Genomic DNA, 24,449 nt, shown 5'->3' with positions numbered 1-24,449 from the left:
TCAGAGCTGACGTGGGGGCGACGTGGGGCCGCCGCCGGCGCCGGCGCCGGGTTGCTGGGCGGCGGCGCCGCTCCTGAGCGGCGGTCGGGCTTGCCGTCTCCACCTCCTCCCGTCCGTAATCAGTGACGAGGTCCGCTACGTAAATCCCATCGCGGCGGGTAAGTGGCGCTTCGGCCCCGGACCCAGAGACCTAGGAGCCGGCGACGCGGCGCAGGAGGCGGAGGCTGGAGGCGGAGCGGAGCCTGGTTTCAGCGGGTCGGGGGCGTCGGGCCGCGCCGGGGAGCGGGGGAGCGGGAGCGGAGCGGCCTCCCGGGCTGGCGCCCTCCCGCTCCGGGCCCGCTGCGCCGGCCCCTGGGCCTCCAGACATCGCGGCGGACGCTCGCCTCTCCGCTCGGCCCGCGACCCTCTTCGGTTTAGTCGCGTAGCTCTCCCAAGGCTGGAACGGGCTCGGCTGCTCTCTGAGTCCTCCTTGATTCCTTTTGAACTCAGCAAAAGTTGGAAAAGTCTTTCTAATGAATGTGGCTCCCCCTCTTGTAAACTAAGAAGAAAACAAGACGTAAGGACGTGGGTTTGTCACCGCAGCCGACAATTGGCAGCACTTTTGTTTCAATTTTATGTCCTTTAAGTTTAACTAACGTTCACTAATTCCTACTCGGAAACGAGTCCGAGGGAGATTGCTGTTGAGTCATTTCAGGCCCCCAGACATGATAGATCTGATGAGATAATGCGAAGACTTTGTAAGGTTGCGAAGAAGGAACAAAATCCTTGACCGCTCATGGAAACTGCATTTTCTCTGTAGTCTTTACTTTTGATTTTGCCTTTTTAGGACTTCCACCAAGGTTCCCAGAACTTGCTGAATAGGTAACACATTATTTGACTTAGTTCTTTAACCTGTTACCGGTTATACCAGGTTCCTAAGTTTGAAGTCATGTTTCTGCAGTGTGTTTGGTGAAACAGCTGTCAGTTTGCAATCAAATTTTCAGAAATTTAGCAAGATCAACCTGAAAAGTCCAACTAAACCTGAAAGAGTCCCCTTTAAAAGTGCAGGTTAACTACGTGACTTTCTTGAAAATTGTTTTCTGCTTCATCTGCCAAGCCGATAGTGCAGCCACCTTCCCTTGAAGGAAATAAAAACCTAGATGTATGGTGGTAGAGATACAGTATGAAAATTGTATTAGATTAATAATTCATGTTTTCTGCTTTTTTTCCTGTGGGCACCACATTTTTTCCTACTCTAGATCCTGTTTTTGGGTAACAAGTTGCTTTTCTTCGATAAATCATAGAAATCTCTAAATCTTTGTAAACTAAAAGTAATCCTTACCCCAACCCCTCCCCCCACACCCAAAATAAGGCAATCTATGTTTTAGTTAATACATGCTAAGTATTAAAAACTGATGTTTAAGGAACTACTTACTGTTCCTAATACAACTTTAAAAAAGATTTAAGTGGTTTTGATCCTGGGTGAGTAAAAGCATTGTCATATTAAGTATGGATAATGACAGGCACTTGATACATCTGCAAATACATTATTGTAAGCAAATGCTTTCCAGTGACATGTTGAATCATTTTGGTGAGTGTGAAAGTTGTAATTACACTGTTGTTTTTTTTTGTGTGTGTGTGTGTATACACGTATTTTTACAAGAGTATATGAATAAATTTTTATTGACTTTATAAACACAGAGGAGCTCTTTAGTCTTTGTTGTCACATTTCCCTGAAGGTTAATGAACTTTGCAGCTACTGAGGAACTTACCACACTTCAGATTCCATCAGCTACTGTAGTTTCCTGCTGAAGAAGTCACACATAATTAAAATATGAAATCTTGGTTAGAATTATGGCCATTTCATTAAAAGTAGGGAAGAGTTTTAGGTTAACATATACAAGGATCCTGACTGAATGAATCTTTCTTAATGTAGACACGTTTCCAGTCCTGTTTCTTTCCCTTGACTTGATATTCTTTGTATTACACCAGAAAGTTGAGCCAAGTTTGTCAAAGTGAGCAGTCTTTTCAAAAGCTTTCAAGTGTCATGTTCCATTTAGATAGACTTTTAAAAATAAAAGTGAACAATGCAAACACTTAACAGCTAAATCATTTCTATTTTGATATACAACCAACATTGGTTAAGGAAATAAACCTGAAATTGTCTTTGAATTCTGTGAAGTATTTCTACTTTATTGAACTGATAGATTACATATATAAAAGTTAAATTTGAAAGAGCTGTTTTCTTACATTGACTGTAATTTCAAAATTATTAAAATGGAAATAGAGGTTTCCAGGAAAGTTTCTCATATGGGTAGAATTAAACATTTTAAATTAGTTTGTTAATTTCCAATTAAAGAATGTGTAAGGTATTTAAAATACTTTAACATGGGACCTGCCTAATGAAGCGTATACTATTTAAGAATAAATACTTGCTTTTGCTCAAGGATTTTCCTTTTCTGATACTCTTAAGTGATATAACAAATTAAGAGGAAACCTAATGCTAACTATTGGGAATTTTTTATCCTGATATTACTGGTGAAAACAACTAAGTCTTGTTATAATCCTGTTACAGCAAAGTTGAAAAATTAAAATACTTGTTTTGCACATTTAACTCTCCTACCCAAGAGTATTAGAGGAAATTACTGGCAACAATTTTGAGGAAAATCATTAGGCTTAGGAAGCTATTTGGGATTTTTACATAGACTTTGAATAACTGTCTCATGATTGAAGAATGATTGCCTCTAAGCAAACCTTATCTGTAATTCTTCTATGGGCCTCATTCAAAACCTGATTCTCTCAACTGGGAAGCATCTTCACGTATATTTTCTGATAAATGATACTACCAGAACAAAAATAAAATCTTATAAAACTTTAACAGAGTTTATATGGTTGTGATATTTTACTTTGAGAATTTCACAAAATAGACTTCAAAGTTACCTAAGTTAAGCTGTGTTTTTAACATAGCAAAATTAAATTTAGAAAATCCTAATTCATTATGTCAGATGGCATATAGTTTTGTTCATAATGTCATGCAGGCGCAATTTTTTCCATTGATGGCATAAAAATGATTTTTTTTTTTGCATAGAAATGTTTTAAACTTGAGTTTATATCCTAGCATTGATTATGATGAAAATATTGGGACTTTCAACTATAGTATTGGGAAACCTTTGTCATCTATAACCATGTTACAGTATTTTAATAATTGGGGTACTTTAGCAGGTCTTAAAATTGATGGAGGAGTTAAATTTACTTAAGCATTTTCCTGTACTTAATGAGATACTAATTTTTTTCAAATACACTAAAGTTAGAACCAATCTAGGTAAGTATAACAATGTGGAAATTAATTTTTTAAGTTAACTAATTCAAATATCTTATCTCTTCTTTCCCAGATTTACTAGTTATTTTATAGTTATAGTTTTAATAATATATGTTTTCATAGTCAATGCAGTAGTACTTAATGTGCAGATGTTTTGAAATGTATTTAGTGGACTGTAATGTAGCATGCCATCTATTGAAAAGAACCCCACAGTGGTCCTAGTCAGACATCCCCAAAAGACTTAAAAGTTTGTTTTTCTTCATGAAGAGGTAGTGAGGGTGTGCTTGGAGGGGAGGAAATAGGCCATATTATTTGAATGTCATTTTCCATTTCCTCCTTAACGTTGATTCTCCTGTTCATTGACTCAAGTAACCAAAAGCAGGCGCCAGATGGGGAATGAATTGAAAAAGAAAAAGCACTTCTAACAGTTAATTATTTGGTAGTTTTAGCAAAGAATTAAGATTTCTTAAAGCAGGTCTCTGAAAGAATTAAATGAGAACGAATGCCTTGACTATATTAGAAAGTCATCTGGTTTTATGTATGTTTGACTTTAAAAAATTAAAGACACAGTTGTTTCAAGTAATCACAAGTATTGTTCTTTGCTGCTTCTATTTTTACACAGATGTATAAAGATTGTTAATTGAGTTATTTTAACCTTGCTTCACAATGATTACAAAACTTTAAGAGTGGTATGATTTCTTGTTATAACTTAATCATATTTTTCCTTTACTCACCCCCTTCTCCTAAAATGCATAATAACTGTATGTCATCCTTGTCAGCTTCAGGTATGTGGCTCTTTATAATTACTACTCTCTCCTAGCTAGCTTTCATTTCTCCCAGTTTTATTTATTTATTTTTTTAAGGATTATTTATGCATACAGAATTGGAATACAGGCCAGAGGTGCAGGGGCAGTGAGGATTCATCAGAGACAGAGCGGGGAGCAGAACAGGCTGACTGACGAAGTACACTGCTGAGGGGATCAGTGGGTGGGACAGGAGAGGTCCACTGTGCCACGTGGATCACCTCCAGGCCAGGGATCAAACTCATGCTGAAGTGGCTTTAGCTTCTTAGTGGTGTGCTTTAATCTGCTGCAGCCACCAGGGAGGGCCCTCTCCTGGTTTTTTAATCTACTTGTTTGCAAAGGACCAGTTTTAGGATATTCTAATCCAAAGCAGCACTTTTTAAAAGGATTTATTTACTACCTTTTTTTGGCTTTCCAAAGCATTTAGCTTAGTTTTCATAAGAATAGCTCTTTTTAAATCATTTTATCTGACATACTATTTAGCACTTACAAAATTGCAACAATAACTATGGCTGGCATGTTTTAGGTTCGGTGATAAATATGAATAACTCCTGGTAAGCATACACTCCAACTGGTGGAAATAGAAGATCTTGGACACTCCGGAAAACACCTTGGGTGGGCATTATGTAAATTGTAGGTCTCACAGAAGGAATGTTTAATACAGAATTGTTGGTGAGGTGGAAATTGGTTAAGTAAGCTTTATATTCTACTAAAGTTGCCCGAGAAGATTGACTCTTACATATCTTACATATCTAATTTTTCAGAAAGTTAAGATTATTAATATAAATAACAACAGAATAGCTGTCAAAATTTTGTAAATGTAAATATGCTATCTTTAATCAGTGTATTTAAAAATACATATGTAGGAGATTGTATTTTAAGGAACACTTGATAATAATCAGATGAAATTGTTGTACCAGAAGGTGAATAGAGCAATACACAGGTGAGGAGTAATGTGTAACTAAATATTATTTTTGTAAACAGATTTAATGTGTTATAAAAATTTTTACCATTATGATAAACAGTTTTCTTTTATATTCAGCATAGAAAGCCACATCTGGGCAAGAGAAAGTTTGAGTTAATGTTTCTCTTAATAAAATCTATATTTGCCTTCAGTCTCAAATATGCCTATTCTGAAAGGTAAGCCTTTCTTTGACTTCAAAAGGCAAGACTTTAAAATTATTTATACTATTACAGCACATAGCACATTTTATCAGTGTCCTTTGAAAGTTTAGTCATCAAGAGGTCAGCTTCAAATTTATAATCTAATGAAACATGATGAATTCAAAGAGTATGCTTTAGGCTAAATAGAATATTTATGTGCTGCATTAAGCCCATCATGAGAACAGACTGGGGCTTTTGAACTCTTACCCATTTAGGTATTTTGTATATGTGTGGGTGGGGGATGGAACTTCAGCCCTTGTCTACTCATTAAGAGAAAGTTCTAAGCCCTTAAAACAAGATTTGAGATGAGTATGAAAAGCAGTTGGGGTTTTCAAAGTATGCATAGTAAATACTTGCAAAGTGGGAGGCCTCCTGCTTTATAAATCCATACAAGCTGATTTTTTTTTTTTTTAGCAGTGAAAATACTTATATTTAAAATTAGCCAACTGGATTAAATGCAGGTGATCTCAGTTCTGTTGGCAACATCCAAAGCATCATAGTCAGGAGTCAGTTGATTCTGTTCCTTCTCACCATTAAGTCTTGTCACAGTATTGACCTTGGCCCTGTCATTGTCTTAGAGCTGGTCCTTAACATCTACAGTGAACACACGTGTGTTGTCTTCTTTGGGCCAACTTGATGGTCGGGGAACTTGATGGTATTAGTGGTAAAACTAGTTTCTCCTGGGTGCACTCTTCTGAAGACATCAAATTGCCTTCAGAGCTGCAGGTGTGGATGATATACAGATCGCGCTCTCTCTCTTTTTTTTAATAACTGTGGACACCTTTCAGCACTACTTCTTGCCCCTTAAAGCTTTTGCATTGGCTTTGACTTCTTTACTTTCAGCACCATCTTTGTGAAAGGCGTTTCACACAAGGTAGTCTTAACCTGGGAACTTGTTTTAATGAAAGAAATGTCATATCTTAAATTCAGAATGCTTTTACATTAGTTGTAACTAATACAACTTAGTACTCTGAATTATAATGCTTGGAATTTTTCCTATTTATTCTTTTTCAAGCTTTATTTATGCATATAAAAATTGGAGTACAGGCCAGAAGTTTGGGGAGGGGTAGATGAAAGGATTTGCCAGGAGAGAGTGGGCACAAAACAGGCAGATTAACTGAATACACTGCTAAAGGGTGCAGTGGTTGAGTCAGGAGAGGTCTGCTGTGCCTTGTGGGTTAGCTCCGTGGCTGGGAATAGAGCTGGTGTTACAGTGGCTGCAGATCGCTTCATAGTGCTGCAGCTTAATTCCTTTCGTTTCCAGAGAAGCTCATTAGCTATTTATTCTTGAGAGCACAACTGGAGGACTTTGAATAAGAAAATAGTGTGCTTGGATTTGCATTTTGAATAGTGTTATGGTCTATGGAGTGTATTATAAGGAATTTAGGAGGCTTGAATAAGATGAAGTAACTATAGACAGACTACTACTTTAACAAATGGTCAGTTTCAAAAGTAAGACAGCAGCAATGAGGGGGGAGAAAATTTCAGTTAAGAGAGATTTAGGAGATAAAATTATTGAGGCTGACTAAGGTAGTGGTCTTTGCCTCTATTCCAAGCACAATTAGACATAAGTACCTTTTACATTTCCTTACAACAAGATTGATGTCATGAGGAGGATGCTTGAAGAAATCAAGTAAGATCTGACATCTTGTCTGAGATCATACAGCTAACAAGTGATAGAACTCATGTTAACAGCCAGATAAACTCCAATGCCAGCATTTTTTTTTATAACACACTACTATCATACTATTGGTACCAGACCACATTGCCTCCTGAGAAAGTGGGGACTAGAGAAAGTGGGAATGAAGGAGGAGGAGGAATTCCAGGTAGGGTAGCTGAATCTAAGTGATGCCAGCCCCTGATATAAGAGCATACTGTGGAGTTGAGATGAGTTTGGGACTTTTGGATCTGTAAACAAGCCATGAAGGAGCATCTAATAGGCAGACATCTACAGGTAAAGCCCAGGGGAGGACTGAGGAGATGAGATTTGAGACTCACCAAGTGAGGATGACATAGCTTTGGGAGAATATGTGGAGGAGATTTTTGTAACTTGAAACCTAGACAATAAAAACCTTTATAGAGTAGACCACCCAAAAATATGAGAACAAAGGACTGGATAACTTGGAAGAAAACCATGAATGTGGTATCATAAAGAGTTGAAGGGGATACAGTAAGAATGCGGTAGGGATGTTAAGGAAAATCGGGACTAAAAGGCATCCTTTTAGATTTGGCAAGCAATCAGTCATTGAAGACTTCTTAAAAAGTAGTTGGAATGAAATGATTTTCTGATAAGCATGACTCAGGAGCAAGTTTTCTGATGGTCATTCTTCTGGTATGAAGCTGGTGATTCTCATTTTACATCCTGTGGCTGTGTGGCAGGAAGTTAGTATTTCAATGCTGGTTGCCACTGAAAAGAGAAAATAGATGGCTATCCTGGGGCTGCACTGAATACCTTTTCTACTTCAAAATTCTCAACCATAACAACTCAGAATTGAATGAGGGAAAATTTTTCTAAGAACTATAGAAAATGGCGGTCACATATCTATTATATATGGTTCCATGATCATTGTCACTATCAAATCATTTTATCATATTCTTTGTTTAAACAAAGATTGCAAGCTTTTGGAGAGCTTTCATCACCTGCTTCTCCGGTGCCTAGTATAAGGGCCTGATATATCATGGATGCCAGCCATTGTTCAGTGAATATATAGACTTTGCCCTTTTGCTACACAATTTTTAAGGAATATAAGATGGAATAAGGAATTTTTATAAGAATATAAGGAATATATGCCTCCATATAAAATGCCAACATAATGTAGTGTAGAATATGGCTTAATCTTAGGAATGGCACCATGCCTTGATTTTTGTTTTTTCTAGGTAGCCTGGTTCAAGTGACTTATCACTTCCTGTTGCCCCTGTTTTGGGGTGGGAGGGAGTTGGAGTCAGGAATTACCATTGCCTTGGTACCTTGAGAAAGGTACAGCAAACTTGCCTGCCTACTCAGTTCCACAACTGGGATGGTGCGACACTATTGTAGAGGGCACCACATAGGAAGGAACCCTGAAAAAAGTATGTCTGCAGTTAAGTCCCACCGTTGTTGGTATAGATGGATGCCAGAAAGCATTTGGTGATGTGCATGTTTGTCCCTTCCAACTCCAAATGAATTAAGCACATAGACATCTTTTTGTCTTTCTTTTTTTTTTTTTTTTTGCCAATTTTACTTCATTCAGCATGTCAAGCATCTATTTCTAAAAAATAATTGGGGATCATTGCTGGAGTATCTAAAACAACTTTTTAAATAGATCGAAGAGTATCAGCAGGAAATTTTGAACTTGATGTTTTGTTCTTTAACAAATTCAGTTTTAAATTTAAGTTAAATGAAAACTGATTGACATTTGTTGCAGTAGAATGAGATTTAAGACCAATCATCCAGTTTATTAAGTGATTATTATAATTAAAAAATGGAACTGATACCTAAAATCTTGTGTATTTTAGTGTCTATTGAATGACTTCTCAGCACTGCTTTCTATTCAGTAGAAAATAGTCTGAGAAATAGGATATGACTTAGGTTATTTGAAATCTTACCATTTATAAAAATCAAATGTTATGATCTTCAAATTCAATGTTATGCTTTTACCACAGGATAAATAAAGAAGAAAACGGGAAAGGAGGAGAACATTGATTACAAATGTCTTAATAATGAACAAATGTGGCAGGAAAAAATATATTAAGACAAATCTAAGGTAGGTGGATATATATTACTTTGAAAAAATCTGTTCTCTTGAAAGTTCTACTTAGAAAGCTCAAAGTTAAAATGATGGGTAAATGTGTATCTATCTATATACATACACGTACACATATAATACAGGAATAAAATATGCATATTTAATAATTACGCTGATGTATGTAATATGTATAATGTATGCCCATATCATTCAGCTGTTCTATTAAAGGGTTTATGTTCTACCATGCACTGTGGTAGGCAACAGGCAGTACGTGACAAAGCATTCAGCTTACTCTGAACGCTAGCCTTTCTGGTAGAAAGTAGTTCATAAGCAAGGATGTGGGCAGGGATTTTTTCTTCCTTGTCTTTGAGTTATAGGTGCATCTAACTGTATAAAATAGAAGAAAGTCTTTACCAGTGTTTTACAGAAATCCAAATTGAACTTTTCAGTTTTCATTTTGGTTACTTTCAGAAACAGTTTGTGGTTTATCACTTCAGTTTAGTTTTAAGAGGAAAACTTCTGTGACATTTTTGTAAAATGATTTAAATGTAGAGAATAGAGGCAACTTTAATATTTTATTTGTTTTTCAGTGGGAGTCTTTATGAGAGGTTAAAAATTGTAAATATAGTTGTTATGCAGTGTAATTTATGTTTTCATATGAATATAACTAAGATTTTAGATGCTTATCAGTTTATCAAATGCTTTAATTATAATTAAAAACTGCTTTTCTTTTATTTTCATTTAGAAAATGAAATATTTTGGGCCTATACTTCCTTTTGCTCCTTTGTTTCTATGTTATCTTTAAGAATCTCTAGCCAGGGAGTTAACCCACGTGTTGTAGCAGGCCTCTCTACTCGCCCACTGCTCCTCTCAACAGTGTTTTTTAGTAAATCCACATTTTCTGTTCTAGTGAATCCTCTCTTCCCCTACGCCTCTGGACTACACCCTATTTCTTTTATGAAAAAACAAATCTTTTTTTTTTTTTTTAATAGTGTCTTTGAGCCAACCCTTGAAAAACTAAGAATTTTCCTGTTGGATAAAGGAGTGGGGAAGGATAAAGCTGAAAAAATGGCTTATAAAGAGGCCAGAATACAGAGTGTGGGAAGGAATGGACACTGACTGTGAAAGTGAAATAGGGACACATTGTGAAAGAGATTGAATGACAGTTTGGTTTGGTAATGACAATATGGACTTTGGAAGAAGACCTTAGTTCAAAACCTGCCTGTGACCACTCAGTACCTTTGTGGTATGATTAGATTCTCAACTCCCTAATGCTTTCCTTATCTCTAAAAGAATTAATTATATTGACCTTATAAAATTGTTAAAATTACAAGGTAGTCACCAAATGGTAAGCATTGGAAAGTGGTAGTGAAGAACTTACAATCAGACAAGTATTTTATATAGAAGTATTTGGCTTAGGTTGGCAATCTCCCTTGGAGTAGGGACATTGAGTGGTAGCATTTAGTATTAGAAAAAGGGGGCCTCCCTGGTGGTGCAACGGGTTAAAGCACATCATTATGAAGCTACCACAGCCACTGCAGCACAGGTTCGATCCTGGGTCAGGGAGGTAACCCACATGGCATGGCAGACCTCTCCTGACCCACCTGTTGTTCCCCCTCATCAGTGTATTTTAATCTACCTGTTCTGCTCCCTACTCTGTCTCACCCCTCACACCTCTAGCCTGTACCCCACTTCTGTATGCATAAACGAATCTTTAAAAAAAAAAAGTGGGCCTAAATTGTTCTTTAGAAGATGGAGTCATTCATTGTACTTGGTGATGACACCGTAGGAAACCAAAAGGATGAAACCTGTTTATGATTTGAGAAACTGGGTGTATGGTATGTTCCCATTTCCTGAGATAAGAAATTCAGAGAAAGGAGCATGTTCGTGGAGGAAGAGAAGGCTAGTGGTAGATCCACTGAGTTTGAGGTACTTGCAAGACATCTGTTTGGAGATGTTAAATAGGCATTTGGATAGATGATTTTGGAATTCAGGGGAGACCACTGGGCTAGAAATGTAGATTTGAGAGTTACAGTTTAAAGCTAGTATTTGAATCAAAAGAAATGGATGATATTACATGGGGTAGCGAGGGGTTTTGAAAGTAAGGCTTGAAGTAAAAATATAGCACTAAAGACACATGCAATGTTGGAAGTTAACATTGAATCAGAAAAGGACTTGGCAAAGGTGATTGTGGAATAATTGTCAAGAGAATCAGGTGAGTGCAAAATGCATTTAGTTATGACATCAATGTAAGAGTCTAAGGAAGAATGCCAACATTTGAATTCCTCTGAGGAATCAAATAGGGAATCCATACTTACCATTTTCCAAGGTCTCCTGCCCCACTCTTAAACTACTCTGTCTTCTGCGTCTCCCTTCAGGGGCATTATACCACCCACTAGCACCCCAAGAACTTTAATTTAGTAATGGGTTGGTTGCCTTTCCTATAGAATTTTAGTGAGGTAGAAGCCTGTTTGTGGTTTAGAATAGATGGCAGGTAAAAAATGGAGATAATGTTGGCAGATTTTAAAAGTAGGTTAGCAGTGGGAAGGAAAAGAGAGATTCAAGAGAATAACTAAAGAAGGACTTCTGTTTCATTGGATTTGTGTGTGTGTGTTTGAAATTGGAGAGACTTGAACATGTGCAAATCTCGGAAATGAAAGCTTCTGCCCTTTAGTGGGGGATACAACTAGAAAGGGGGGAGGGTAATTGATGGTATAATGCCTCTGAACACACATCTAGAAGACAAAGTAATTTAAGAGTGGGGAGCAGGAGACCTGGGGAAATGGTGAGTGTGGATGTAAGTAGGGTTGTTTGATGTCAGGAAGCTGAGAGTTCTTTCTTGGAATAGAAATAAAAAGGTTTTATTTAAGTATAGGTTGTAGATGGGTTATGGGATTTGAGAAGAAGGTGAACATTTTAAACAGTTCTGAACAATGGGGTATGAGCTCACTAGGGAAACAGTAAGATTCCTGCCCACCTGAGATGGAAAACCCATGAAATCAATAGGCTTAATAAAATTGTTTTATAATTTTATTCTCTATTGCTTATCAGCCTTGATTTAGGCATAAAGGGGACAGAACTGGTTTTATGTAAGATTGAAATTTACTAAACAGATAAAAAAAGGAAAGGGGACAAGAGAACTTAGGGTGTTTGTAAAAGTTAAAATGAGAAAGCATAGCTTCTCAACTGAATATGATGTGATATGAAGAAAGGCGGGGAGGGTGATGGAAGAGGAGAAAGCGGCCTGAAGAGCTCCTTGTGGTAGAATAGCAGATGTGATATGAGCCTTGGAGGGAGGGTGACAATTGGAAAAAGCTAGACTATTTGGTAGTAGGTTGCTATTTCAGAGGTGGAACAATTTGGGGCACAGTCTTTCCTTTACCTCCTGGATATGAATAGAAGGTGATGATTATCATGTGGGTGGGTAAAGGATGGCACACCTAATTATCTTGAGGTTCAGTGGAACATGGGTTTTTAAGAAGTAGAGAAAAAGCAGCAGATAGTAGTATGAGGATACAAAGTCAAAAACTGTATCTTGATTAGGTATGGAAAGACAGCAGCTAAGAGGGCTGCTAGGGTCTTTGAGAGTGCCAAGCAGTACTTTGCAAAGATTTGGAAGGAGAATGGGAGTGAGCAATAGACTGTGGGTCAGGGGAGAAACAAGATTAGTTCTGTGAGTGATGATGAACTATAGAAGAAACTCACATCTTTTGTTGGTGGGAATCTAGAAATGTGAGATGCTAGTGGAGGTGATACTTGCATGGATGCATGAACATTACAGGTCAGTCATAGCTGGGGGTGGTCCATTTTGTGGTGTATGGTTCCATAGAGATGCAGCTCAACTGTTTCATCCAGTGCTGGGTGGGGGTTAACAGTGGATGATGCCAAGCGTGATAAGGAGGATAAAAGAAGGTCACCATTGACCTTCCATTTCTTTCTTCACTAGGAAACTCAGAGCCTTGTGACATCCTAATTTGACTATAATTTACCTTTTTGAGTTTTTTGATAGCTGATCTGTTGCTGATTCACATGATTCTGAACTTTGGAGCTTTGAATGAATGAATGGAGATGCTCTTGACTGAAGAATTATAAAGGAAGGGACAGGCATTTGTGGAAAAACTGCAGGTTAGGATGCTTAAAAGGAGAAAGGTGTATTCAAATATTTGGGAACCCTCTGCATGTGTGATGGAAGAAGACAGAGCAGGTTGTAAAAAGGAAAAGTTGAAGGTGAATTCTGAGAAAAACACAGGACAGCAAAAAAAAAAAAAAGGAACCACTAAGATGATTGGATTAGATATTATTATGTATGAAAACACTTTAGTGTGTAAGTATTAGGAAATGCTTAAAAAGTTAGAAGTATTTCATTGTACCTCATCATTAAGTCCCAAATAGTTTAGGTTTACTTTTTTAAGCATTAAAACTATTTTTGAAGGGTGTCTTCCTAGAGTTTATCACATGTACTTCTCTCCTTAAAGTATAATAAGTATAAGTTCAGGATGGCTATTGTAAATATCAGTTACTGAGTTTTAACTCAAAAAACTGTGATATCTTATGTATAAAGATGTAAACAACTTAACCCTATATGGACTGAAGTTGCCGTATACTTGGAATTCCTGGTCTGTTTATTGTACTGTATATAGTCCACCTCATCCCCACTGTCAGCTGTTATTTCTTATATCCAGTATATTTAGAAATTAGTTACATGAGAAATAAAATTGAATGGTTTTAAAATATGGACTAAAAAGGTTCTTTTTAATTTTAGAAGTTTCAGTATATGGACTTTGGACCATTTGTTTGGCCTACTAACCAGTTATTTTTGCTTATGGTCTGGTTCTTGACTGAATTCTTTATAGATACCAACTAGTTGATACTATACTTAGATACTGAGGAATCTAGAGGAAGCATCTAAGTGAGGTGCTTTTCTTGACACATATTAAAAGTAATTCCAAATGTAATTCCAGCCAGCCTTCCCGGCAGTATTTCTACTAGTACTGCTCTGCCTCCTCCCCACTAGTAGGCTAAATAGGCTCCGCAAACCCTCACCAAGATTCTCTATTACAATTAATTATCCTGTTTTCCAAACATATTCTTGTCTTCCCATCATAATCCTCCTATAAATGAAAATACTCTATCCTCAGCAGACTTCAGCAAACCCTCCTGTTCCTCAAAGTATTTCATATATATAACCTGTCATGTAATTTAAGGCTTTACTGATTTCCTTGATAGAATTTACCAATAATCTAAGTTTATTCCCTCAAATTTTAGTATAAATTGGAGATGCTTACCTATAAAATATTAGTTCCCCCAGAAAACTTGAATCACCTTAAAAAAAAAATGCCTTAGGCACAAAGACCATACTTTAACCTTGAAGATCTGTCATTTAGATGGTGCTAAGTGAATATTTCTAGAATGAACAGAGTTTACTCAGAAGGGGCTTACAACGTAATGTTTGAGTCAACACGCAGGTTCTTGGCAGAACCTTAAGAGAGGTGTTGACAAACACCTGTGATCATATGAGACACCTGTAAGTGATCATATGAGACAACATTTCTCAAGTTATTACAAAACACAATTGCTTGAACAGGCTTGGTGGAAAAGGGTGTCTGATGGCCAGGTACTTTTGGAAGTGTTCCACCTTTACCAAGCAAGGCACACTGGCTTCTTCAAACTTTTGAGAAATTCTGCAATAAAGAATTTTTTCATCTGGATATCTAAAACCATTTGACTAAATATTTCCCATACCTCCTTTCCCAGATAAATACCTCTTTATGTTCTGTAGAACTAATGTTCTCAAGTGCTCTCTTTGGGGACTGTTTCTGTAGGTAAAAGTGGAGCCATAGGAATTGGCAGTTTATGCATGGTGATAACCTGTTACCTAGTTTTGGAAAGGTTATGCTGGGAAAGTTACAAATAGAGATTAAAAAAATCGGGACATTCTGAGATATATATACATATATATATATATTTTTTTTTTTTTTGATGAGATCAAATGGATTTTATTATTTTCCTCCACTTGTTCAATACAATGACGTTTCAAGTTGCTTCAAATTTGTAATAAGATTTTTTATGCACTTTATAAATCTGGAAAAAAATTTTTTAAATATAATAGTTTATTTTACATCATTTTGTACATTTTTTTATCTCAATTGTAATCCCCGTGAGTTTCCCATCACTGAGTGAGTCATCCATGTGTCATCACCATAGTCCCGTGCACTTCCCTCCCTCTCCCTGTTTTTGATCCCATTCCCCACTCCACCCCCCACAAATGTCTCTGGTATATGACTGTTCATTATTCTTATTATTTTCTCGCCTAGTCCATTATACTCCTGCTATGAGCGAAACCGTCGGTATTTTTTTTTTCTTTTTCTTTTTTTTTCTGGCTTATCTCACTAAGCATGATCTTTTCCAGCTCCATCCACGTTGCTGCAAAAGACATGTGTTTACTTTTTTTGGTTGCTGAGTAATATTCCATTGTATATATGTACCACTTCTTTTTAATCCAGTCATCTACTTTTGGGCATTTGGGCTGCTTCCATGTTTTTCCAATTGTAAAGAAAGCAGCAGTAAACATGGGGGTTCAGGTATCTTTTTCAATCAGTGTTTTTGTGTCTTTTGGGTAGATACCTAGGAGTGGGATTGCTGGGTCGTAGGGAAGCTCCATGTTAAGCAGTTTGAGGAACCTCCAAACAGTTTTCCATAGTGGTTGTACTAGTTTGCATTTCCACCAGCAGTGCAGGAGAGTTCCTTTTTCACCACATCCTCGCCAACATTTGTTGTTGCTAGTTGTTTGAAATGTGCCATTCTCACTGGGGTGAGGTGAGAAAGATATTTTTATAGAAATCTGTAGATTTTTATTTTCTATAATGGCTCTAAATTGTCTCAAAAAGATCTGAGAATGGAAGGCTTGGATTCAGGTAGTGGCTGTTGAAATGTAAAGGAAGGTTCAGTGAAAGATAGTAGATGATGGATCTATAGGATTTAGTAACTAAATCTGGAATAAAAAAGTAATGGACATTTTAATTCGAAGTCCTAAGTGATTTGTATATTTTGTGGATCTATACTTAGACTACTAAGGTGGAAAAAACCCAAATACTAATACATATAGTAATGACAATTGAAAGAATATATCAGTGGAGAGTGTTTTCTGTAAATTTTTAAAATTTATTTTGTTTTTTATTTTCTCCTAGTAAGGTAAAATGTGTTAGAGTATGTTTTATTTTCTAGAGAAGACTCTGTATATAAACTATTAACAAATTCATAAGCAAAAATTTATAAATGTCTGAAGTTTTTCCTTGAAAAATTAGATTCTCTTTAACTGAGAGCTACAGGGAAGTGATCATCTGTGACTGAATTTGAGACACTTGTTTATTAAAAGTTACTTAGTGCTGACAAAACAAGACACATTACTGCATGTTCAATTTAGACAACAGGAATTCTCCCATACTGCATCATATGAAGCAGGTATATTAGGCCTTGAAAGTCATAATATTTATATTTTTACATAAAATATTCATACTAGAGGACTTAAAATAATTTTCAAAGAGGCTTTATTATAAGAAATTAAACTAATTCCCATAAAAAATTTGCAGTTCTCCCTTAGTTCATATCTAGTGAGCACAGATGGTACCTTAAATTTGGAAATTTAAGACTTTGTCTCTGAACCTGTTTCTCAAAAATACAAAATAGTTAATTGGATAATGTAAATTACAATCAGAAAGTTAGGTAAAAAGAGAAATATTTTAGATAGTGCCTTAATATTTCTTCCTTTTTGCTGTCTTTTCAGACAAATGACCATGGAAACAATTGAATCTCAGCAGGATGGAAGTGTAACAGATTCTGTGGCAGAGAGCAAATCTGCTCATATGCAGACTGAGACTGGTCAAAATTCATTCCCTACTTTAGCGCAGGTAAATTCAATGCAGGCACTAGACAGGCCCTGATGAAAGTTAAAATATATGGAAATGAATATTGTGTGCAGATTCTTTTTTTCTTGCAGTTGATCATAGAATGGCTACCAGCCATTCTTACTGAACTGATCTGAAGATGAAAATACATATTTGAATTATTTCACTTTATAATACTTTACAGTGCTTCCTCCACCACCAGCAGTATGCAAAGGGAAAAAAAAAACTTTTCCACAATATGTTGTTTTCAAATTAATGTTTGAGAAGATTGGTAATTCCAAATTGGAATATTTATATTCTTAATTTTCTTGGTTTGATGTTTGGTTAGATTTTTACTTTCTTTTTAGTTAGGAGTTAAACTTTGAATTGTTTTCATTTAGAAACCAGTATGAATTGACTCCTGAAATTTATTACTCAGATATGTACATAAAAGTATGCAATACTTATACAATAAAATATACTGTATCAGTGTATATTATATAAATATTAAGTACCTACTCTAGACATTTTTCTAGATGCATGGGGATAGATAGTTCCTAACCTATGGTTTAATGTAATAAATTGGTATTTTAATAATACTAGCAGTTGCATAAGAACTGTTGTAAAATGTTATGTACAAATAATGAGGGCATACAGTAGAGGCACCATTAGTTGACTAAGAGTGCTTTACAGAAGATTCTTCATTTGCATTAGACAGAAAGAATGAAAAGGAGTTTGCTGGTTAGATGAATACAGGGAAGCACAGACCACAGAAGTATGTGCAGAAGCACAAAGCCAGAATAGGGTGTGTTCAGGGAACTCCAGGTGTGGAGTCTTTACTGGAGCCTACAGTTTAGATGAGATGTTGAGCTGATAAAAGTAAACAGGTGGTTGTGTACATTTGAGAGCTTAAAGTATCCCTGTGGTCCTTAATATTTTTGAAGTATTTTCCAATGTTCATAGTGTTTAGAACTTTAGTAGCTATGTGGAGGTTGGATTGGAAGTCATTGATCTGGTAGTGGGGACACCTTTGAAGTGCATTGTGATAGTGTGGAATAAGGACAGTACTAAGATTGTGTGCTACTTTTAAAATGTATATAAATACATTTTATATATTTGTAATATTTGGGCATACCAGGAGCAATTCTAATGATGACTGAATTTAGCAATTTTTTAAAACCTTTTCTTAAAACATTCACTGATCTTAAAACATTCAGTAGCAATATTCATTGTTGGGGGTTTGACCTCAGGCCCCTCCCCAGAGTTTGCTGAGGATGCTTTGATGTCTGTGGATTGTCCATTGGAACAAGGTCTGCTTTGCACTCATTTAGAAAGCTTACTGTGGCCAATACTGATGTTAACACATCTGCCACTGGGCTTGATTCCGCCCCCACACCTCCTCAGAGCTTACCTGAGCCCATGTTATGTCAGCGTTAGGCTTTAGTTCATTTTGAGAAGTTTCTTTCAGTTGGATTAAACTTCCAATTACAGGTTTCTGTTTTCCAGCATTAATATTAACTGTATACCAGAGACTTCACAGCAGGTCTCAGAGTCTGAGTGAAGGCCACTCCAGTTAAACTGGACTTGTTTACTTTGCAGAAATGAAATCAGTATGAGCCAACTGAAAATTAATTACAATGATAAAATAAATGCAATTGGTACCTCATGTCCACACAAATTTTATGAAAGTATAAAATGCTTTCTGAAAAATTGATCCCCCAAATTCTGTCCCATCATTGGTAGTAGTGTGTAGTTAGAAATCACCAGTCCTGTAAAGTTGTTCCTTCTCAGCTTTGACCAAAGGTCTGGTCAACCCAGCAAGCCAGTTGTCATAATTAAAGATTGCCAGTTTTGGAGATCCACCAAAATCAGTCAGCATCACAGTTTACCTTTTTAAAGATGACTTGATTTAACCACGTTTTCCCCCCTTGTTTGGTGAAAAGGTGATATAATGAAGTGTCAGTTTTAAACCATGGCAGACTGGATCTTCAGTTATAATTTGTTCCCATAGTATTACCGTTATACCTTTTTCTTGTGAAGGTTAGACCCTACTCATATATTTATATATGATCTCCATTGTCCCAGTAACTCTAAAATTTGAATTAAATGAAACATGCATCACTTTGTTTACACTTCTGCTTTCCCCAACCCAAAACTAAATGAATCCTTTGCTGAAAATAACTCTTGACAGCTTTGCCAAGGTCCACATATGGTAGAGGAGTGCACATTTGCTGCATGCATCCTTGTCTGTAGGTTGCTGTGGTGAGGTGGAAGGAGATGGAGGAAGATGGTTTCTGAAGGGGGCCTTTGTCATCACTCTGCTGGAAGCTCAGGCCACTGGGTTTGCTGATGTCACACTGCAGCTACTTAAGCTGGCGGGATCTTTTTGTGGTATCTCAAAAGGTTAACAACGAGGAGTTGATGATTGACTGGAAGGCCCAGCAGAAAGAAGATCCAGGTGCTGCTTGGATTGTATCACACCAGATGGGTTCTCTAAAGTCTCTTCTTTTTAAGACTGAGCCCTAGACAGCCAGCCTGCTTTTCTTTCCTCTTTCATGCTTCAAAACCCATTCGTCCCTGGGATTTTTTTTTTTCACTACTATTCTGTAGAGTTACATCTGCCATGTAACATTTTTCTTAGCTGCCCCATAAAAAAAAAAAAACATGCAGCCTTTTTGCTTTTTAAAAAAACAACAGCCATAACAACAACAACAAAAAATTCTTTCCTTATTAAAAAAAGCTTTGTGCTCATTGTAGAAAATCAACAAAATATATAATCGTAATTTCTAGAAATTTCATCAATTTTAGCATGTTATTATGTGTTTAATCTTTTTGTTTGTGTGACTAGAATAGAAAAACACAGAACAGAACAGAACAGAACAGAATTGTACACATACATTTTTTTTTTCATGAATTCAGGGTCTTCTAGAGTTTTTAATAACTATGATTCCTAGTCTGTAATTATGCCCTTCTTTACTGAATTTATAGTTGAAAACAAAACTTTGTTGTGCCTCTTCTTTCCTCCCTTTATTTTTTAAAAACTTTTTTTTAGTGATTTGTTTATGTATACAAGAGTTGAGGTGTAGGCTAGAGATAGGGTGGGGCAATGGGGCAATGACAGAATTCACCAGAGACAGAGTGGGGAGCAGAATAGGCAGACATACTGAAATACACTGCTGAGGGGAGCAGCTAGTTGGGGGGGCGGTGTGCAAGATAGAATAGATCATCTGTGCCATGTGGATTAGCTCCATGGCCAGGCTACGGAAAACAACTCATGCTTCAGTGTCTGACAATAGCTTAATAGAGCTGTCTTTAATCCTTGCACCACCAAGGACGCCTTACTCTCCTCCCTTTAGATACTGCATTACTGACTTCCACATAGGCCTTCCCCCTAGCCTTTTAGATCTGTACAGTTAAAACAATAGATTCCCTGGTGGCGCAGCAGGTTAAAGCACAGTACTAAGAAGCTAAAGCCACTTCCGCATGAGTTCAGTACCCGCCTGCCCCAGAGTTGATACACATGGTGTGGCAGACCTCTCCTGGCCCGCCCACTATTCGCCTCAGCAGTGTATTTTGTTGATCTGCCTGTTCTGCACCCTGCTCTGTCTCTGGTAAACTGTCTCACTGCCCCTGCACCTCTGGCCTGTGCCCCAGTTCTGTATGCATAAATAAATCTTAAAAAAAAAATAGATTCCCATTACTGAAACTGAGAATTTGCAATTTGGGAGCCATCAGCTTAGGTAAACCCTACTCTGTAGCCTAAGTCAGAAGTCGCTAAAGAGGACAAGTAATAGGAAATGTGAAAAATAACATTGGGAGGTTGCTAAAAATGGAACTTCCATATGACCCAGCAATTCCACTCCTAGGTATCTACCCAAAGGACACAAAAACAATACTTCAAAAGGACACCTGCACCCCTATGTTTATTGCTGCCCTGTTTACAGTAGGGAAGATGTGGAATCAACTCAAATGCCCAGAAATAGATGACTGGATTAAGAAGATGTGGTGTTATATACACAATGGAATATTATTCAACAATCAAAAAGACAAACTTGTGCCATTTGCAGCAACATGGATGGAACTGGAAGGGATCATGCTTAGTGAAATAAGCCAGAAAGAAAAAGAAAAATACTGATGGCTTCACTCATAGCAGGAGTATAAAGGATCAGAAGGAAAAAAAAATTTTAGACTTTAGTATAAACAGTAATTACAGCACTTTTCTTCTATGTATTCAGATTATTCAATCGTGAACAGAAAATGACACCCCAAAATTCATTCTGTTTGATTTTCTATAGCTGATGCAACTTGATAGTATTGTTGACCATTGAACAATGAGGGGTGGGACACTCATTTCCTGCACAGTTGAAGGGTCACATAAGCTTTTAACTATCCCAGACCTTAACTAATATTTATTTTGTGATAAAGGTTTCATACATAAACCAATAGGATAATGCCCCCACATTATTACTACTACAATTTAGTAGCACTTGCCTCATCTCTTGCTTTCTTTTTGTTGTTGACATATTTTAAATAGTTCTGTAGACCTCAGACATCATGACTTACTTTTGATCAAGCAACTATTAAAATATTTTGGACAGTTTTTATATAACTAAAAGTCATCATTCTTAATAAAATCAATCATTATACCTTGACAGTAATACACTTTCCACATTCACATTTACCCATTTATCTCACAAATGTGTAATCTACTCTGAAAGCAATGGTAGTGACATACTGAATTTTATTTGTCCCATGTCTCAGGAACTGGGAATGCTGTCATGAAAGTCTGGGGGGGGGGGGCGAAGGAATCTACTAGAAAGGAGGATGTGCTTTAATTTTCTGGAGCTGCATTCCTTATAGCTACTGATGCAACCTGTAGGTCTGAATGTGCAACCTCTACTGAAAGCTAAAGAACTTTTCTTTCTAATCTACTGATTCTCCGAGATTCAGCAAAAATAAAAGGAACAGAATCAGGAGTTTCAGAGCTATAGCTTTTGGAGGGCTGAAGTATTTTTGGAAGCCAAGAAACTGCAGAGTGGAGAGAGGCACTGGGGAATGCTGGTCAGGAATTATATTCTGCTAATTTCTTTTCTTATCTTTATGAAAAGAAATATCTAAGAATTAAGCAGTGGCTTGCAGTGAAGGATTGAAAGAATTTAACAAATTTAACAAAGGATATATCATCTGTTTTCCATCTGGTGGAAAATTGGAATGGCATTTCCCATTGTTTTGTCCAGTTATGGCCAAAATCTATTTTCTTAATTCTAAATAAGACCTGGTTGATGTAGATGGTCATCAGAAAACAAAGCAAAAACAATTCAAACAAAACTTGCTGTTGACAAAACATTAGCAATAGCATATTTGTAAATTAAATATGGACTGCACTATGTTGGGTTGGTGTGTTGTATTTCAGCCTTTTCAGATCTAGATTAAGCCCAGTGTTTAATTGAGTCTTGTTTTGAAAGTTCTCTTACCTAAAGGTGGAAAACTTTCCTTTTAAGATTTTGACATGAAAATTTCCATTTTATTGTTGACTTGACTTCAGTTGATTCTTATTTTATGGATTCCTTCCCTGTTCTTTGTCACTGCCCTAGTTTATAGAACATAATGTTTGTATTCATTTAGAATTATTTGTAAAAATGAAAAAAAAAAAAAGCTGGAAGAAAAGTAAAAGAACAAGTCTATTCCAGTAAGTGATAAATGTACATTATATATTGTTTAGTCAAGCAATTTGAAAAAATACATTGCTTTGAAATCTAACTCATCTTGAAGGTAACTTAAGTTTCTAAGGCCATTAAGTAAAATTTGTGAACTTACTAGTAATGACCATATTCTTCAATTTGAGTAAGAATTTACAGAACTTATGTACGGTTGATAATTTTATGTATAATATCTAATGTTTCTTTAAAAGTTAGATTTTGGCTTTAGATTGCATGGTGTTTTCAGTTTGAATAAAATTTGACATCTTAGGTAACTTTGGCAGGTTTAAAGAAATCAAAGTCAAATTTCAGAGAAAAGCTTTTAATTTTCGTAATTTTTATATAGAAAAAATGAATAATTTATTTTAAAGTCTGGAAGATTAAGATTTTTGGTTATTTGTAATAATTTTCTTTTTTTAAGATTGATTTATTTATGCATATAGAACTGGGGTATAAGCCAGAGTTGCAGGGGCAGTGAGAGAATTCATCAGAGACAGAATGGGGAGTAGAGCAGGCCAACTGACAAAGTACACTGCTAAGGGTAGCAGTGGGCGAGACAGGGGAGGTCTGCGGTTACATGTGGGTCACCTCCCGGCCAAGGATCGACCTGGCACTGAAGTAGCTGTGTGGCTCTCTTGCAGTGCTGCACTTTAACCTGCTGCACCACCAGGAAGGGCCATGATTTTCTTTTTTTAGTGAAAGAATTAGTTGAGTGGGGGACAAAAAGGAAGTAATAGAGTTCTAGATTAGTTTTGCAAGATAAAGATATTCTGGAAATGTTTCACAAAATTGAATGCATTTATAAGTGGTTAAGGTGATGTCCTTTACCTCAAGAAAATTGCAAAAACAGTGAAATTTTTTTAACTTTTTTTTTTTATAATACAGAATTTCTTCTTGCAGATGTGGACTGCATAGTGTTCTCCAAACACCAAAGCACCTAAGTCCTCCACCATATTGTATTGTGCTCTCTCCCAGACCACCTCTTTTCCCTGTTTTCTAGTATCCCCTTTTCCTTTTCTCTCCCCTCCTCTGTAATGTTGATTTTTTTTTTAAGATTTGTTTACTTATGAATACAAGAATGGGGGTACAGGCCAGAGGTGCAGGGATGAGAGGATTTGCCAGAGACAGAGTGGGGAGCAAAACAGGCAAATTGACTGAAATACACTGCTGAGGGGAGCAGCAGGTCAGGAGAGGTCTGCCACACCTTGTGGGCCACCTCCCTAGCCAGGAATCTAATTAGTGTGGCAAAGGCTGCAGACAGCTCTGTAGTGTGTGCTTTAACCCATTGCTTTACCAGGGCGGGCTTTAGATGGTCAATTTTTTAAAAAGGTAAACATAGTTTCTTATGTCTCCTCTTTGTAGTGAGTGAGTGAGTGAAATTACCTGGTTTATATCACTTAGCAAAATCTCCTCAAGATCTGTCCATATTGTCACAAATGGCAAGATTTAGAATTTTTGTTTCTGTTCTTCTGAGCGGTATACATTGTGTGTAATAGCACATCATCTTTGTCCATTCATCCATGTTGGGCATTTGGATTGTTTACATATCTTAGCTATTGTGAATAGTGCTGCAGTCTAACATAGAGGTACTTGCATACTTTTGAGTTAGTGTTTTCAGTCTTTGAGTAAATAACAAGATGTGAGGTTGCTAGATCATATGCTAGTTCTACTTTTAAATTTTTTTTAAAGATTTATTTATTTATGCATACAGAGGTGCAGGGGTGGTGAGAGGATTCAGCAGAGACAGAGTGGGAAGCAGCAGGCCTGTCAGGTCTGCCGTGCCATGGGGATCACCTTGGTGAGGGGGGGGCCTGGGGATCAACTGGCACTGAAGTGGCTGTGGCTAGCTTGCAGTGCTGCGTCCTAACCTGCTGCGC

At 36.9% G+C, this 24,449-nt stretch overlaps 1 protein-coding gene across 6 annotated transcripts in view; it reads left to right on the top strand.

Annotated features, from left to right (window-relative positions):
• The first annotated feature begins 31 nt into the window (after positions 1-31).
• The window catches only part of CREM (cAMP responsive element modulator), a 65,879-nt gene continuing 41,461 nt past the window's right edge, over positions 32-24,449 (top strand). For all 6 annotated transcript variants that reach the window (XM_012731414.1, XM_004691145.2, XM_004691153.2 and 3 more), the window contains exons 1-3: positions 32-158; positions 8,908-9,008; positions 16,774-16,897. In XM_012731414.1, coding sequence (XP_012586868.1) covers positions 8,965-9,008; positions 16,774-16,897 — 168 coding nt within the window. In that variant the 5' untranslated portion in view covers positions 32-158; positions 8,908-8,964. The remainder of the gene's footprint in view (positions 159-8,907; positions 9,009-16,773; positions 16,898-24,449) is intronic.

This window comes from Condylura cristata, unplaced genomic scaffold, assembly GCF_000260355.1.
Source record: "Condylura cristata isolate star-nosed mole 26May11 unplaced genomic scaffold, ConCri1.0 scaffold00030, whole genome shotgun sequence".
Taxonomy (NCBI): Eukaryota; Metazoa; Chordata; class Mammalia; order Eulipotyphla; family Talpidae; genus Condylura; species Condylura cristata.
This window is presented reverse-complemented; position numbering and strand designations above follow the sequence as displayed.